General features: G+C 49.9%; 1 protein-coding gene across 1 annotated transcript in view; it reads right to left on the reverse strand.

Moving 5' to 3' along the window:
* Positions 1-13,366, reverse strand: part of LOC146174030 (growth arrest-specific protein 2-like) — a 234,962-nt gene that overhangs the window by 58,784 nt on the left and 162,812 nt on the right. Inside the window, exon 4 of the mRNA XM_084584333.1 lies at positions 6,845-6,969. Within this exon, the coding sequence (XP_084440459.1) occupies positions 6,845-6,969 (125 nt within the window). The remainder of the gene's footprint in view (positions 1-6,844; positions 6,970-13,366) is intronic.

Below are 13,366 nucleotides of genomic sequence, written 5' to 3' on the forward strand. Positions count from 1 at the left end.
CTTGAGTGCTAGCGAAGCGGGTGACTATGATTTGGTGAGATCAAGCCTGCTCGCGAAGTACAGGATTTCAACGGAAGAGTTCCGGAGGAGATTTCGCACGTCTCGAAAAAAACAAAATGAAAGCTTCTTGGAATTCGCCTGTACATTAAATGACAATTTGACGCAGTGGGTGAAAGGTTCAAAGGCAGAGGAATTCAAAAAGCTGAAAGATTTGATCTGCCTTGAACAATTTTTTGAGACCTTACCTGAAAACATTCGTTTGTGGGTCAGGGACAGGCAAGAGGGACTGTCAGTAGAGAAAGCGGCGCAGCTTGCAGATGAATATGTGGCAAGCCGCAACTTTAAGCCAGGTAAGGCTGGGCAGGATTTCAGAAACGAGAATCAGGGGCAGAAGCTCTACCATCGAGATCAGCAGAAGCCTCGTGTAGAACCCCGCGTCAGAGAACGTGGTTCACTGCACCCCGTTACTTCACGCAGAGCCGATGAATCAGGTAGTAAGGAGAGTAGTGATCATTCGGCAGAATTTGAAAAAAGGAGGCCCTTGGCATGTTACAACTGTAAAGAGTCAGGACATTTCGCGCGAAACTGCACGAAAGAGAGGCAGGTGTTCGCCTCAGTGAGAGACCACCCGAGTAACAACGAACTCCTGAAACCGTACACTAAGGAGTGCACAGTAAATGGTCAGCGGTGCAGAGTTCTCAGGGATTCGGCCGCAACCATGGACGTAGTTCACCCTAAATTTGTTGCAAAAGAAGACTATGTGTCGGAGTGTGCGTGGATACGTCAGGCAGTAAGTGAAGATTCGGTTTGTTTGCCAATGGCTAATGTTAAAATTGAGGGACCATTTGGCATACTAAAAACAGTAGCGGCTGTGTCGAAGGGTCTGCCCGAAGGCTACCCTTACCTTTTTTCCAACAGCTCGGAATCATTGCTCAATGAAAGGGGTTGTGGCTTCGCTGACGCCGAAGCCCAAGTGATGGCTTTAACTCGGGCTAAAGCGCGACAACTTTCGCAGAAGCTGATCTACCAAAATCAGGAGGGTACAACTGATGCCAGCAAATTAGTTAATCCTGAGGTAGTAATGGAACAGGATAAAAAGAGACCTGAAAGGTCGGAACAAAGTGAGGCTGACCCAGCGCAGAAGTCACAGAGCAGTCAGCGTCCGAATGAGACGGAAAGTGAGTTAAAGACCTCTTTTGTCGCTCCTATTGCGCGTAGCCTTGAGCTGCTACTTGAGGTAAGCAAAGAGAAGCTGATGTCTGAACAGAAAAGTGACCCGACTTTGAAAGTATTCAGTGGCGATTTGACCGAAGGAGTCTCGTCACAGAACATTTCCTTTCGGGAAAAAAACGGTGTTTTGTACCGGCATTATAAAGATAAACGAGGAAGGAAATTTGATCAGCTTTTAGTACCTACTAGGTATCGCAGGGAATTACTGCATCTTTGCCACGACAATTCCTGGGCTGGACACCTTGGCATAAACAAAACGAAAGCAAGGTTGCTTCAAGAGTTCTACTGGCCGGGATGTTTCAGAGAAGTTGAGGATTTGGTCCGAACGTGCGAGACTTGTCAGAAAGTAGGAAAACCCACAGTTAAGTGGAAGGCTCCAAGGGTGAGCGTATCGATTAGTTCCGAGCCTTTCCACCGAGTTATTGTGGGCGTTGTTGAACCGTTTCCGAGAACAAAACTAGGAAAAACCGATTTGGTAACCCATGATATCGAATTGATATCCGAGATTCCTTTCACGTTTAAGCCATACCTGTCGTCTGCTAGGACACTAGAAGTTGTGAGGAAAGAGGTCGACAGAATGCTGGAACTCGGGGTGATTAAGAAGGGAAGCGAGAACGAAAATGCAGATGGTTTGAGCAGAGGTTTTAAGCTACGAGGCGTTAAAAAAAAAAGAAAAAAAGAAAGCCTCTCAGAACTCTCGTTTAGTTTTCTGTTGTATTTTTTTTTTTCATGTGTTGCCGAGGGCCGAATACTTGGTCGGTGAGGACCAGCATGGGGCAAAAATTCTGTAAACGACGTCTGGCAGTCGTTCGTCGCTTGGGCACCACCGACCAGGGGTTACAGCGAATGTGTGCGTGCAAAGCGAGCGCGAGTGTTGTGCTTTGTGTTGGCCTTCTTCCGACCCTGCATCTGGGGACGCAGCCTCGGCGAAGGACTTCATCCGGGGGAGGAGTCTGTTACGTTCCGAGTAGCTGGTGGCTGTGAACACTAGAAGACTTGAGCATTGTGCTGCGAGCGCGCCAGCAGACCCTCCGCGCCACGGGGTGCCAGCGAGGGCGCGGTGCTCTCATTAGGAAGGAGAGCGTCCTGCTCGGACTTGACATGTTTATGAGGGTCGCGAAGAGCGACCGTCACCTTCCCCTCTCCCCGCATTGGAACTCTGAGGTGGCCCCGGCTCGGCCATCCACGGACCATCGCTTCCGGGAACCGCGGCTGGGTCACGTGACCACGACGTGCGGAGTGCGGCCAGCAGCGGTGAAGAAGAGTCTTCCTCCAGCAGCAGACGAGAACGGCTGCTCGGGGAGCCCGCTACCTTTTTAGGGCCTGGGGCCCTCTTCGTTTCTTTGGGTCGCTTTTATTTAAATAAAGACCCGTTTTAAACCTTCACGGAGTCTGCAGCCCGTACCTCGCAATAATACCCGTGACACGTGAAGATGCTCTCCATCGGCCCCCTCATTCCCTGCCTCCATTCTCTCTGGAGTCAATAACATTGTTAGCGTTGCGGTTGGGTTGACACACGCGGCCATCACTGGGCGAAAAAAGGGGCCGCATTTTTAGCACCGCGCGTCAGAGGGTCGAAAGAGTGCTCAATGTGGATGCCTCGTCGACCGTCATGAACGACCGTCATGAACGACCGTCATGAACGACCGTCATGAACGACCGTCATGAACGACCGTCATGAACGACCGTCATGAACAACCATCATAAACAACCGTCATGAACAACCGTCATGAACAACCGTCATGAACAACCGTCTAAAATACGCATCGTCGATTCGGTGCAATGATAAAGGAATAATTTATTTGGGTAATTTATTTCGCCTCTTTTATGAGGAATCTCTGCGTTTACATCACCTACTGCCAAAACAGCGGCTAAATCAGTGTCCGAGTTTTGTATCTTTCTCCTCTTCATCGTTCAGTGGTCGTTCGGAAACCGTGCATATATGCCGGGCAAGCAAAATGTTGTTCGCCAAGACGCAGATTTCTTTTTGCACTGTAGTAACTTTTACTAGGTTAAGGAGAATAGTTTGGCTGGTGTAGAGACAGCGCCGTCAGTGAAGGGTGTCCTGAAATCGAGAGTCGACTCTGTGCAACCCCTACTCATCTCCCTCTCCTTCCCTCCCTCCCAAAGAAAGAAAAGACAACTGGCAGATATGTTTCTACTGTTTGAATACTGCTTGGCAAATCTACTAGCCGTACTAGTGACACACAGTCAGAACAGAGGCAGAACATCCTCCGATATACACACAGCGCATGCAATATATAGCACAGAAAGGTACTGCAGGAATGTTATCGTTTTCAAAGCTTCGCTTCACTTACAAAACCACCAGTCACCCACTCACGGACCAGTCATTCACGGACCTATACCGATGCGCGCGACTTTCATAGCCCGGTCCACCATAAGACGAGGGGGAGGGGGGGGGGGGGGTAGCTGTGTATTGCTTGCTTCCACTCGGTGCCGACAAATAATGGCACTCAGCAAAGGAAAAAAAAAGGTATGCGGCTTACAAGACAGACCATATGTAAACAGAAAAAGAACAGAGCCGGAAGGTGAGGGTTGCGGGAACCTTTAAGCCGCATTTGATAACGATGGATCTTTTTTTAAGCGCAGTATAGCCACGAAACGTCACACATAAATGGTTTGCATGCATAGGTCAATGGCCAATACAGTTGGGAGACGCAGGTGAAGCTGCTAAGATGCAGCCAAAAGACAGAAGGTGTAAATATACGCGCTGAAACTAGAACCAAAAACTAAGTCAAAAAGAAAGAGTATAGGCCCTTTGATTGTATAGGCAAAGTACAACGACGGCTTAAGCGCGCTGGAAATGCAACGACGATTACGGACATGACTGATGATGGCGTGCCCACTCCGGGTGGCCTCATCAAGGGATCACACACTGCTCGCGTTCCGAGGCCCGGAACTCGTATGTCGGGTCGTTTAGCCGCGGTTACACGCGGACACTATAACCGAAGTGCGCTATATTGTTGTACCACGAAGAGACGTCACAATACGCGGAGCACACTACATCCCCAGTGATGAACGGTTCGAGGACGAAGAGGGCACGCTGAATCCTTCACTCTATCATCCCAGCGCATCTCTCGCGGAGAAGGCCGCAGAGAAAAGCGCCACACCATCCGCTCCTCCTCCCCATCCTCTTGCTCCACCTTCGAAGCTCTGCGCGCGCACCGCCACACGTGGCGAGCACACGGCGGCCGCCGCCAGCAGGGGGAACCCCAGTTCGTGTCAAGGACCTCTCGGCGCTGCGCCAGCAGCCCGACGCTCGATCTCAAGATGGGCCCATTTCCAGAGCCCCGCGTTCGCTTTGCAGAGTGACGCTCGCAAGCCAGCGTTTGAGAGAGCCGGGCCCCCGAGGACGAACGAGATGATGGGTTCGCCTCCAGCCGTCAAAACAAACGCCGCCGATTGTGCCCACGCGTGAACAGAACGCGAACAGCTGGCAATCAACGCAGCGTCTAACGGCCTAAAACACCGAGAAACCAAACAAAAACGATTGAATTCAAGATCGGCCCAGGTTTGCATGCTCATATAATGCCTTACTCAGCTGGCCAAAAACATAAAACGCAGAAAGCCCCTTTGAACCAGGCTGCGCTGAAATCGACTTTTCTCTATACTACTCCACGTCCCGCTAACTTTTGGCGCCGACTACATTTAATAAGGAGCTCTCTGCCTTCGCATGCTTCAACTTATCCCACTTTTCCCCTAATGCCTATTACGCACATACCGTACCCTTCCTCAATGCCTTGGCTGTTTACTCTGTTTCTTCGCAGAAGCGTACTCGGAAGAACAGACTACGACTAATTTCTCTTACGACTACGAAGCCGCTTGAAAAGCTATATAACTTTCCTTTGCTCTTGGTTGAATGGTAATAGCCTCGTTAATATGGACACTTTGGTTCCCGACCAAAACTGTCCATAAAGCGAGTCATCCATAATAACGAGTCATGAATAAAAACAAAAAGGATTTTATTGAGAAAAGAGAATTGTAATTAACGACTGCTTTTGTACATAACGGTGTGCACTGGACTCAAAATTTCACAGAACACCGGCACATTTGAGTGCATTATCCTTGTCATTGTTGTCTTCGAAAAATTGTAGTGCAGCCTGAAGCGACTCGCTTACCATGACACCCGTGATGTTGGGCTTTGTGTTGGTCGAACTTTCGAGCACGAACTCCCCACTGGGCGATGAATCAGCGTCTGATTATCTACTCACCGCCACTTCCAAAATGTGCTCTTCACTGAGCTAAGTATAAGTAGCCGCTAAGTAGCTGCTTGAGATTCTCCTGAGGCGAGGAAACAGCTGAGCTGTCGATACTAGTCCCTCACAGCTTGGATTGACTGAGATGGCTTTTGCCGCTTGTATTCACTGATTTCTTCGCGCCTACGTTCAGTTCTGTTCTTTTGCGTTTAACTCCCGCCATGCCAAAAGCCAGACTCAAGTTCAGGGCTACAGGCTCCTGATGCTGTGCACTTTTTTGCCTAGTTAACCTTTCTGCCTTTCCGTTTTTCTGATTCTTTCTTTTTTTGCCTTGTACTGTTTCTGTAAGAAAGCGAAGGAGTCAAGCTGGCAAGCTGCTATGCAGAGGGCTATCGAACATCCCATCTTCTTGGCGCCGTTTTTATGTGTTCCCATAAAACAAACACTGCGAGCTGAAGTACAGTTTAGAACGACGGCTAGCCAAATCGTTGACTCAAAGCGGAGCCGACATACAGACCGCCTAGTGTGCAAAGTTTGGCCGTTCGACAGCGCAACAAGGACGAAAACCAGGAGCATGAGAGGGAAGCGCGTCCAGGACGGGACGCCCGGTCCCGGTTGCGTGTTCGTACGTCGCCTCTTTTGTCGCTGTACTTTGTGAGCGTGTCGTAACTCTCACCGAAAAGCGTTAACGGCTTCATGGAACACACATTGCGCTTTGGGAAAGAAAACTTCAGTTCCCACCGCCACTGTAGGCACTTGTATTTCTTCCTGTCATTTCTTTTTACGCTTTTGCCGGCCTCTCTGTTCACGTTCAGCAGAATTTATTGCAACCACATGTTGCTGTTTTCCCGACTGCGGCGGCACTTCCGCTGCACCCAGAAGCCTCCTGGTTCCTCCTTTCGGGGTCTTTCTTACGCTGGCCCTCGGTTTGCTGTGTACGCTTCTCTCCGCTCTTGCGCTCCCCTTCTGCCCCCCCCCCTCCCCCCCTTCCTTAAAACGGCGACACGCCGGCTTTGGTTCTTTCCAACCCCACAGGACTCGTTCAGGCATCCCGCCGTATCGGCTGTCGCGTAGGTTCGCGGGCGGCGCGCCCTTCTTTAACTTGCGTTCGGACTACTCTGCTTTTTTTCAAGCACTGTCCATATTAACGAGACAAAAATACATGGGCCCAAGTGGGGCGCGTGCATTCTTCCCCTGTCCATTGTCCGGACAGCGAGTTTCCATATTAACGAGGCATAAATACATTGAAAAGGTTTCGTCCCCAGAAAAACTGTCCATAATTCGGGTCGTCCATATTAACGGGGGTCATATTAACGGGGCACGACTGTACTCCCTCAGTAGAAATACACTCCCCCTTGTGGGATTACCTTAAACACCGGACGAAATGTTGTACTGACCTTGGAGGAGCCGCTCTGCAGGCAGCAGTGTTCCGCCCTGGCTTGTATGAGCTTGGCTAGCCGGCAGACGATGACGCCGTTGTCCAGTTTGTCCAGGAAGTTGTCTGCGGTGATGTCCTCAACGTCTGCGAAAAGTCGAGAAAAAAAGAAACGCTATGTCAGGCAATACCACTCACTCCTTTATATCGGAGTTATTAAAACAAGGCGCTGATAACAAATAAGGCAAGCGTCGATTCTGAGATAACTTCAACTGTAGATATTGTGAGCACTGTGTGGCGCTTCATCTTCCACACTGCTGAACGTGCTGCTTCATCTTCATCCTGCTCCCTCTTGTAGATACCCATCGTCATCGCGGAGTGTGTTTGGCTGCAGTGTGCGACCAAGGCTTCAGGTCTGTAATAAAGCCTGATGCTTCTCTCTGTGTTCTCTTTGGCACCACCAATCCTGACCTTCCTGCGACTCACCGCGTGAAAGCCCGTTTCTTCTGGCCAGGCCTCGCCTCAAGTGTGGCAAAATACGTCGCCTCTTGTCTGCCATGTCAGCGCCGCAAACGGCCCACTTCTCCTCCTGCTGGCCTACTACAGCCGCTACCTTGCCCTGCTACTCCTTTTGCCGTTGTTGGCATAGACTTATACGGGCCACTTCCATTGTCCGCACGAGGTAATCGCTGGATCGTCACCGCCGTCGACCACCTAACACGCTACGCTGAGACCGCTTCCCTGCCTAATGGCTCAGCACATGAGGTCGCGACCTTCTTTTTGGAATCGCTCGTACTGCGCCATGGGGCCCCTCAAGTGCTTCTCAGCGATCGTGGTCGGACATTTCTGTCGAAGATTGTAGCCGAAGTTATTGAAGCCTCAACCACACATCACAAATTGACCTCCAGCTATCACCCGCAGACCAATGGGTTGACTGAGCGGTTCCACCGCACGCTTTCTGACATGTTGTCTATGTATGTCGACCAGGACCACCGAAACTGGGACATAATACTTCCTTTTGTTACGTTCGCCTACAATACGGCTGTACAGCGGACCACAGGTTACACCCCGTTTTTCCTCGTTTACGGCCGTTCTCCCGCTACCTTTCTTGACGCCTCTTTTCTTTCTACACATGCCAGTTCCTCATCCTCTCTTCCTGACCAGTTCCTTTCCCGAGTGGCCAAATCACGCCGGCTTGCTCGCGTCAACACGGAAGCTAGCCAGGAAGACCGCAAGTACCGCTATGATGCAACCCATCGCCAAGTTTCGTTCCGTCCCGGCGACGAGGTGTTACTTTGGACCCCATTACGCACTCCTGGCCTTTGTGACAAGTTACAGCACCGTTACATTGGTCCTTACACAGTTCTTGCAAAAACCTCCCCGGTCAACTATCGCGTCTCCCCTGTTTACCCTCCTCCGGACTGTCGTTACCGTGGCACTGAAGTTGTCCACGTTTCACGTATGAAACCTTTTGTTCGGCGCATTCCTGCGGACTAATTGCGGCCAGGCTGGCCGCTTGAACTGCGCGGGCGAAATAGTGTGAGCACTGTGTGGCGCTTCATCTTCCACACTGCTGAACGTGCTGCTTCATCTTCATCCTGCTCCCTCTTGTAGATACCCATCGTCATCGCGGAGTGTGTTTGGCTGCAGTGTGCGACCAAGGCTTCAGGTCTGTAATAAAGCCTGATTCCCCAAGTCCGACCTTCGCGTTACCTTACAATATGGACGAAAGCATCGTACGTGAAAAGGAAAAAGAGAACGTGGCAAGCGACCTCCAATCTAGACCGTACAGACAACAAAAATTACGTATGAATATGACGATTACAGATCAGTCCAGCATATATTTTTTATATTTTCCTAAAATACTACGAAATCCTTGACAGAGATGAGAGAGAGATACAAACATACAGACAGAGAGAGAGGACTCCCCTCTTTTTCTTTTGATACGCACTGAACGAGGTCGCTTAATTGTTGGGCAGACGCCGCACTCCGGTGAGAAAGGTACGCGACAGTTGGTTGCTGCCGCAACAGCGGAACATTGTAAAACCTCAAAATATGCGATGTAACTCTAGAAGAAAACAATAAGAAACTGACTTTTGAATCTAAATTTTCTGGCAATAGCTGATGAACGTGAGGATAAAGAGAACAAAGGCAAGCTATTTACGTCTAGAGAAACTCGTCAAATAAACCACTTTTCTTTCCCCAGTTTGTTCACGCACTGCTCCCATTGCGGAGAATTGCTCGCGCATCTTATTCGTCATTCATGGTGCAAATTAATGCCTTTCCTTAACCAGCTGAAGGCCCCTATCTCGAAAAATGACGCACTGTCCTTTTTTTTTTTTTTTTTTCATACGTGGCCGATGCAACCGTCACGAAACGTGGGGTACTCTACGAGGCACAAAACCAGAGCACCGCCTTTGTTCTACGTACACGCTATCAAACGGCGGCGGCACACTTACGGAGGACACCGCGCAGCCACCTCGCGGCCCGTCGCTTGTCCGCTTCGAAGTGCTCCATGTCATCTTCGGCGTACGCTTCGTCCACCGTCAACCACCAACGCATGGCGACCAGATTCGCTTCTTACTCCGCGCCAAAGCAAGTCGAGTCGACACGACAGGGGACAGAGTCCGGCGCGACCGCCAACAGAAGTCAAGGCGACGCGAACAGCCAGCACAAGCGGAAACGAGCTTCAAGCGACGGCTGACAGCAACGGACTGTTCAGATGGGTAGGTTAATCGGTCATCGCCTCCAGAAACGGCTTTCTTTCGTAGTAGCGATCAGGTACGGCACCGATACAGCAGAGGAGACTGCAGAGACGCGGTTTGAAAGAGATCTCAAAGACTGGCCACGAAATAAACGACCACACAGGCGACGCAGTCACGCGCGTGATTCCGTTTTCTCAACGGTAAGGCCCACTCAGCAGCATCACCTAGCGGGAAAAAGTAGCGGTAGGATCCAACAACTTCTTTCTTATCCCTAGTCGTGTGTCAGGTAGTTAAAGGGCGATTCCGGCTCAACACGTTTTCTGAACGCTATACTCAAAACGTAACACACATCCACGGAAACATACGATGTGGCCTCCTGGCTGCGTCACCCCTGGTTTTACGGGTGCTGAGATTCAAAAGGATTCGATGACGAACAATATGTCTACTATTTGTCGCCAGGTGACACTGCTCAGCGAACTCCCAGTTAGTTTCGATCTCAACTTTAAACTACTTAAACGCGCATGGTAACTGCAACGGTAACTGGCGCTCAAAAGTGAGTAAACGTGAGATCGAGGATGGGGCGGTTGTCAAACTTCGCACCAGAGTGGCACTCCCTCGTGGTGGCGCATGCTCAGCCTTGCCAGTGATCGTTGCCTTCAAGAGCTCGTCGTTCAGTGAACGCTTTCTAAATGGCTCAAGCATTTAAAACAAGACATAAAGTAAAAAAACAAAACAAAAACGGTCGAGCTGTCTGAGGCAGCAGGAAATGAAACTAAGCTAATACAGCTCGATGTTTTTTCTTTCTTCTTGAAACCGTTGCCATAACAACGATACGGTGCTACAGTTGCCTCTCGCTCAGCCACCACGGGAGTAGTAAATGGCGCTGACGTTGAGACTAGATGTGCTATGGTGCATAGAGATCGACGTTAACTATCCTCGACAGCACGTCATCTCCCCACTACAGCCATGCATATTGAAGTAAAACATCCACGTCACGTAACGACAAGTCAAATCAGGCGCAAGCTAAATAAGCGCCCGTCTAATTAACCATGACAGAGGCGGACACAAAGCTCGCGCCCCGCGTACTTCTCTGCCCGAATCCGTAGAAAAAAAAAAAAAAAAGGCATACTGTGGCGAAAGAGCTTGCAAGTGCGTAATAAAATTCGTATTTGGATATGTGGCGCAAAAAGCACAAACACAAGAGAAGATACACAACACTCGCGCACGAGTGTGTGTATCTTCTCTTGTGTTTGGGCTTTTTGCGCCACATATCTGAATACGATGCAGCACCAACTAGCCTCTCAAGCCGTTATTTTGCGTAATAAAACTCCGCAGGAACTGATCGTAAATCGCAAAGAAAAGAGAAAAGGGCCGGATGAGAGGATGACCTATATATCAACAAGAAAAACACGAAACAGAAACACTGATTTCTTTTTCCACGCATCATTTCCCCACCCACGGCCATTCAATAAACTTTGTTTTTCTCGTTTTATGCAACCTGCAAACCTCTAAAGTCCCGAAATATGCAATTTGGTTACAGCTAGCTGTTACGCTGCTAATTAGGACGACATGACCCATATTTTCGATTACGCACGGAGAATTCGACACTTTATACTGCACCACCTACCACTTATTACTTAGTGGAATTGCCCGATAATAGGAACGAGAAACCCGACTCGCGTTAGTCGGCCTCCTATTTTTTTCGCCAATTTTATCGTCACTTATTTAGCAGCAATTAATTGACGCTGCCATTAAACAGCTCGACACGTCTTCCCTGCCCAGCTGCTACTGAATGCCACTGCAGCTCGCATATTTATCACAACAGCCACTCGCAGTGGGGCACCAACCGCAATTAAGACCCGAGTAACGAACAAGGAGACCCTTCTGTGGCCGCTCTCAACGAGTCCCGTTGAAAAAACACGAAAGCGGCGTGTGACACACGGGCGCTGAGTCCCCAACAGGGCGATCACATGACGACGGCACATGTCCAGACCAGTCAGTTCCTGGCAGATCACGAGATAAGTCGCCCGTGATTGATGCGAAGGGGCGGAAGATCAAAGCCGGGTCAGCCGGTATCTCATTACCGCAGCCCCCTCTACGAGGCACCACCAGAATGCGGAAGGCTTTGCTGAACAAAGAACCTTCCAGATAATTACTCCTCAACTTACTCGCATTACGGACTTGGAGAACATAGGGTACAACGAATGAGAAATACGCTGTACAAAATGATTTCGCATGCTCAAATGACAAGGGAACAGAAGTAGCGGCTCGCTATAAGCGGCCGCGAACTAAGGTCTCAATTGCACTGCGTTAATGCGCCGTCACCATCAGCGTCGCTATGAGCAGCAGCAGCCTAAATACATCAGCTGGAGCACAAAGAACTTCCTGATTCACCTCCATTACCCCCTCCCCCACTTCCTCTCTGCATCGTGCCAGATGCGAGAACTGAATCTAAGCACTTATTTAACCTCATCCGTGTACCGAGACTCCGACTCCACTGCTACCACTTGAAATCGACTCAGTGACCCCAAAAACAAGATGGTCAGTTAACAGCTCTTCGCGGCGTTCTACTGAACGCAAGAATCATTGTATTAAACTTTACTGCGGTGTCCTACATCGCGTTGCACTACAAGATGTACATTAAAGCATACTCAGAATTGGAGGTACGCCAGATAGAAGCTTGACATAGTCACGATGGTCATCATCATCATCAGCAGCAGCAGCAGCAGCAGCCTGACTATACCAACTGTACGGCGAAGGCCTCTCCCATATTTCTCCAATTAACCCGGTTCTGTGCTAGCTGCATCCACTTGACCCCTGCGAACTTCTTAACCTCATCCGCCAACCTAACTTTCTGCCGACCGCTGCTACGCTTTCCTTGCCTTGGAATCCAGTTTGTTACCCTCAGCGACCATCGGTTATCCTCTCTTCGCACTACATGTCCTGCCCATGTCCATTTCTTCTTCTTAATTTCCACTAGAATGTCGGTAACTTGAGTTATTTCTCTGACCCACTCTGCACGCTTCCTATCTCTTAACGTTACCCCTACCATTTTTCGTTCCATAGCCCTCTGGGTTGTCCTCAACTTAAGTAGAACTCTCTTGGTTAGCCTCCACGTTTCAGCCCCATAGGTGAGTACAGGTAAGATGCAACTGTTGTACGATGGTACCTATATAGAATTTCAGTGCCCACAACTGGCCGCCTAATAGATTGCCGAACTCAGCCTCAGAGCAATGAAATAAAAAGACGCTCTTCAGACAGCTGTCGGTTGTAAAGAGGGCTTTTGTTCGCGTTACATTCCGGGCGCGTAGAAAGATGTTCTGCTGGAACAAATGTCCCCTAACGTCGTGTTACCACCCGAAAACAAAGCCAGCACTGTTCGCGTCAGCTTTCGTCAACGACTCGCTCTGCAGGCTTACCGCATCGCGCACAGCACTGCGGGTTCTATTTTTGGAGGGAAAAGGCCACGCACGAGCCAGCAGCAAAGATCGTTATAGCGAAAAAGTAAAAAGAAAAAAAGCAAAAAAGTGGGAATGGGGTACACGAAAGCTTTGGCTCGCAGCTGTTGCCGTCTGTAACGATCCGAGATATCTCTCTTGCGCGTGTCGCTTGGGGGTGTCGGTGGGAACGTCCCAGAATGTCCCCGACTTAGCGGAGGGAGCAGAGAAGAAGAACTGCGCTGAGCGATGCTCGACCGCGTTAGGCACTGGAAAGTATGGCGAAGATGCCGAGACCGCGCAGACCACATCGTTTCAGATGGGACTCGGGAGCGAACGGAGAGTCGGTGACACTGATGAATGCACGCAGCGACATCTGGAGGGCAAAATATTGACCCTAAG

This window comes from Amblyomma maculatum, chromosome 11 (genome assembly GCF_055883805.1).
Source record: "Amblyomma maculatum isolate TAMU_Amacu chromosome 11, ASM5588380v1, whole genome shotgun sequence".
Lineage (NCBI taxonomy): Eukaryota > Metazoa > Arthropoda > Arachnida > Ixodida > Ixodidae > Amblyomma > Amblyomma maculatum.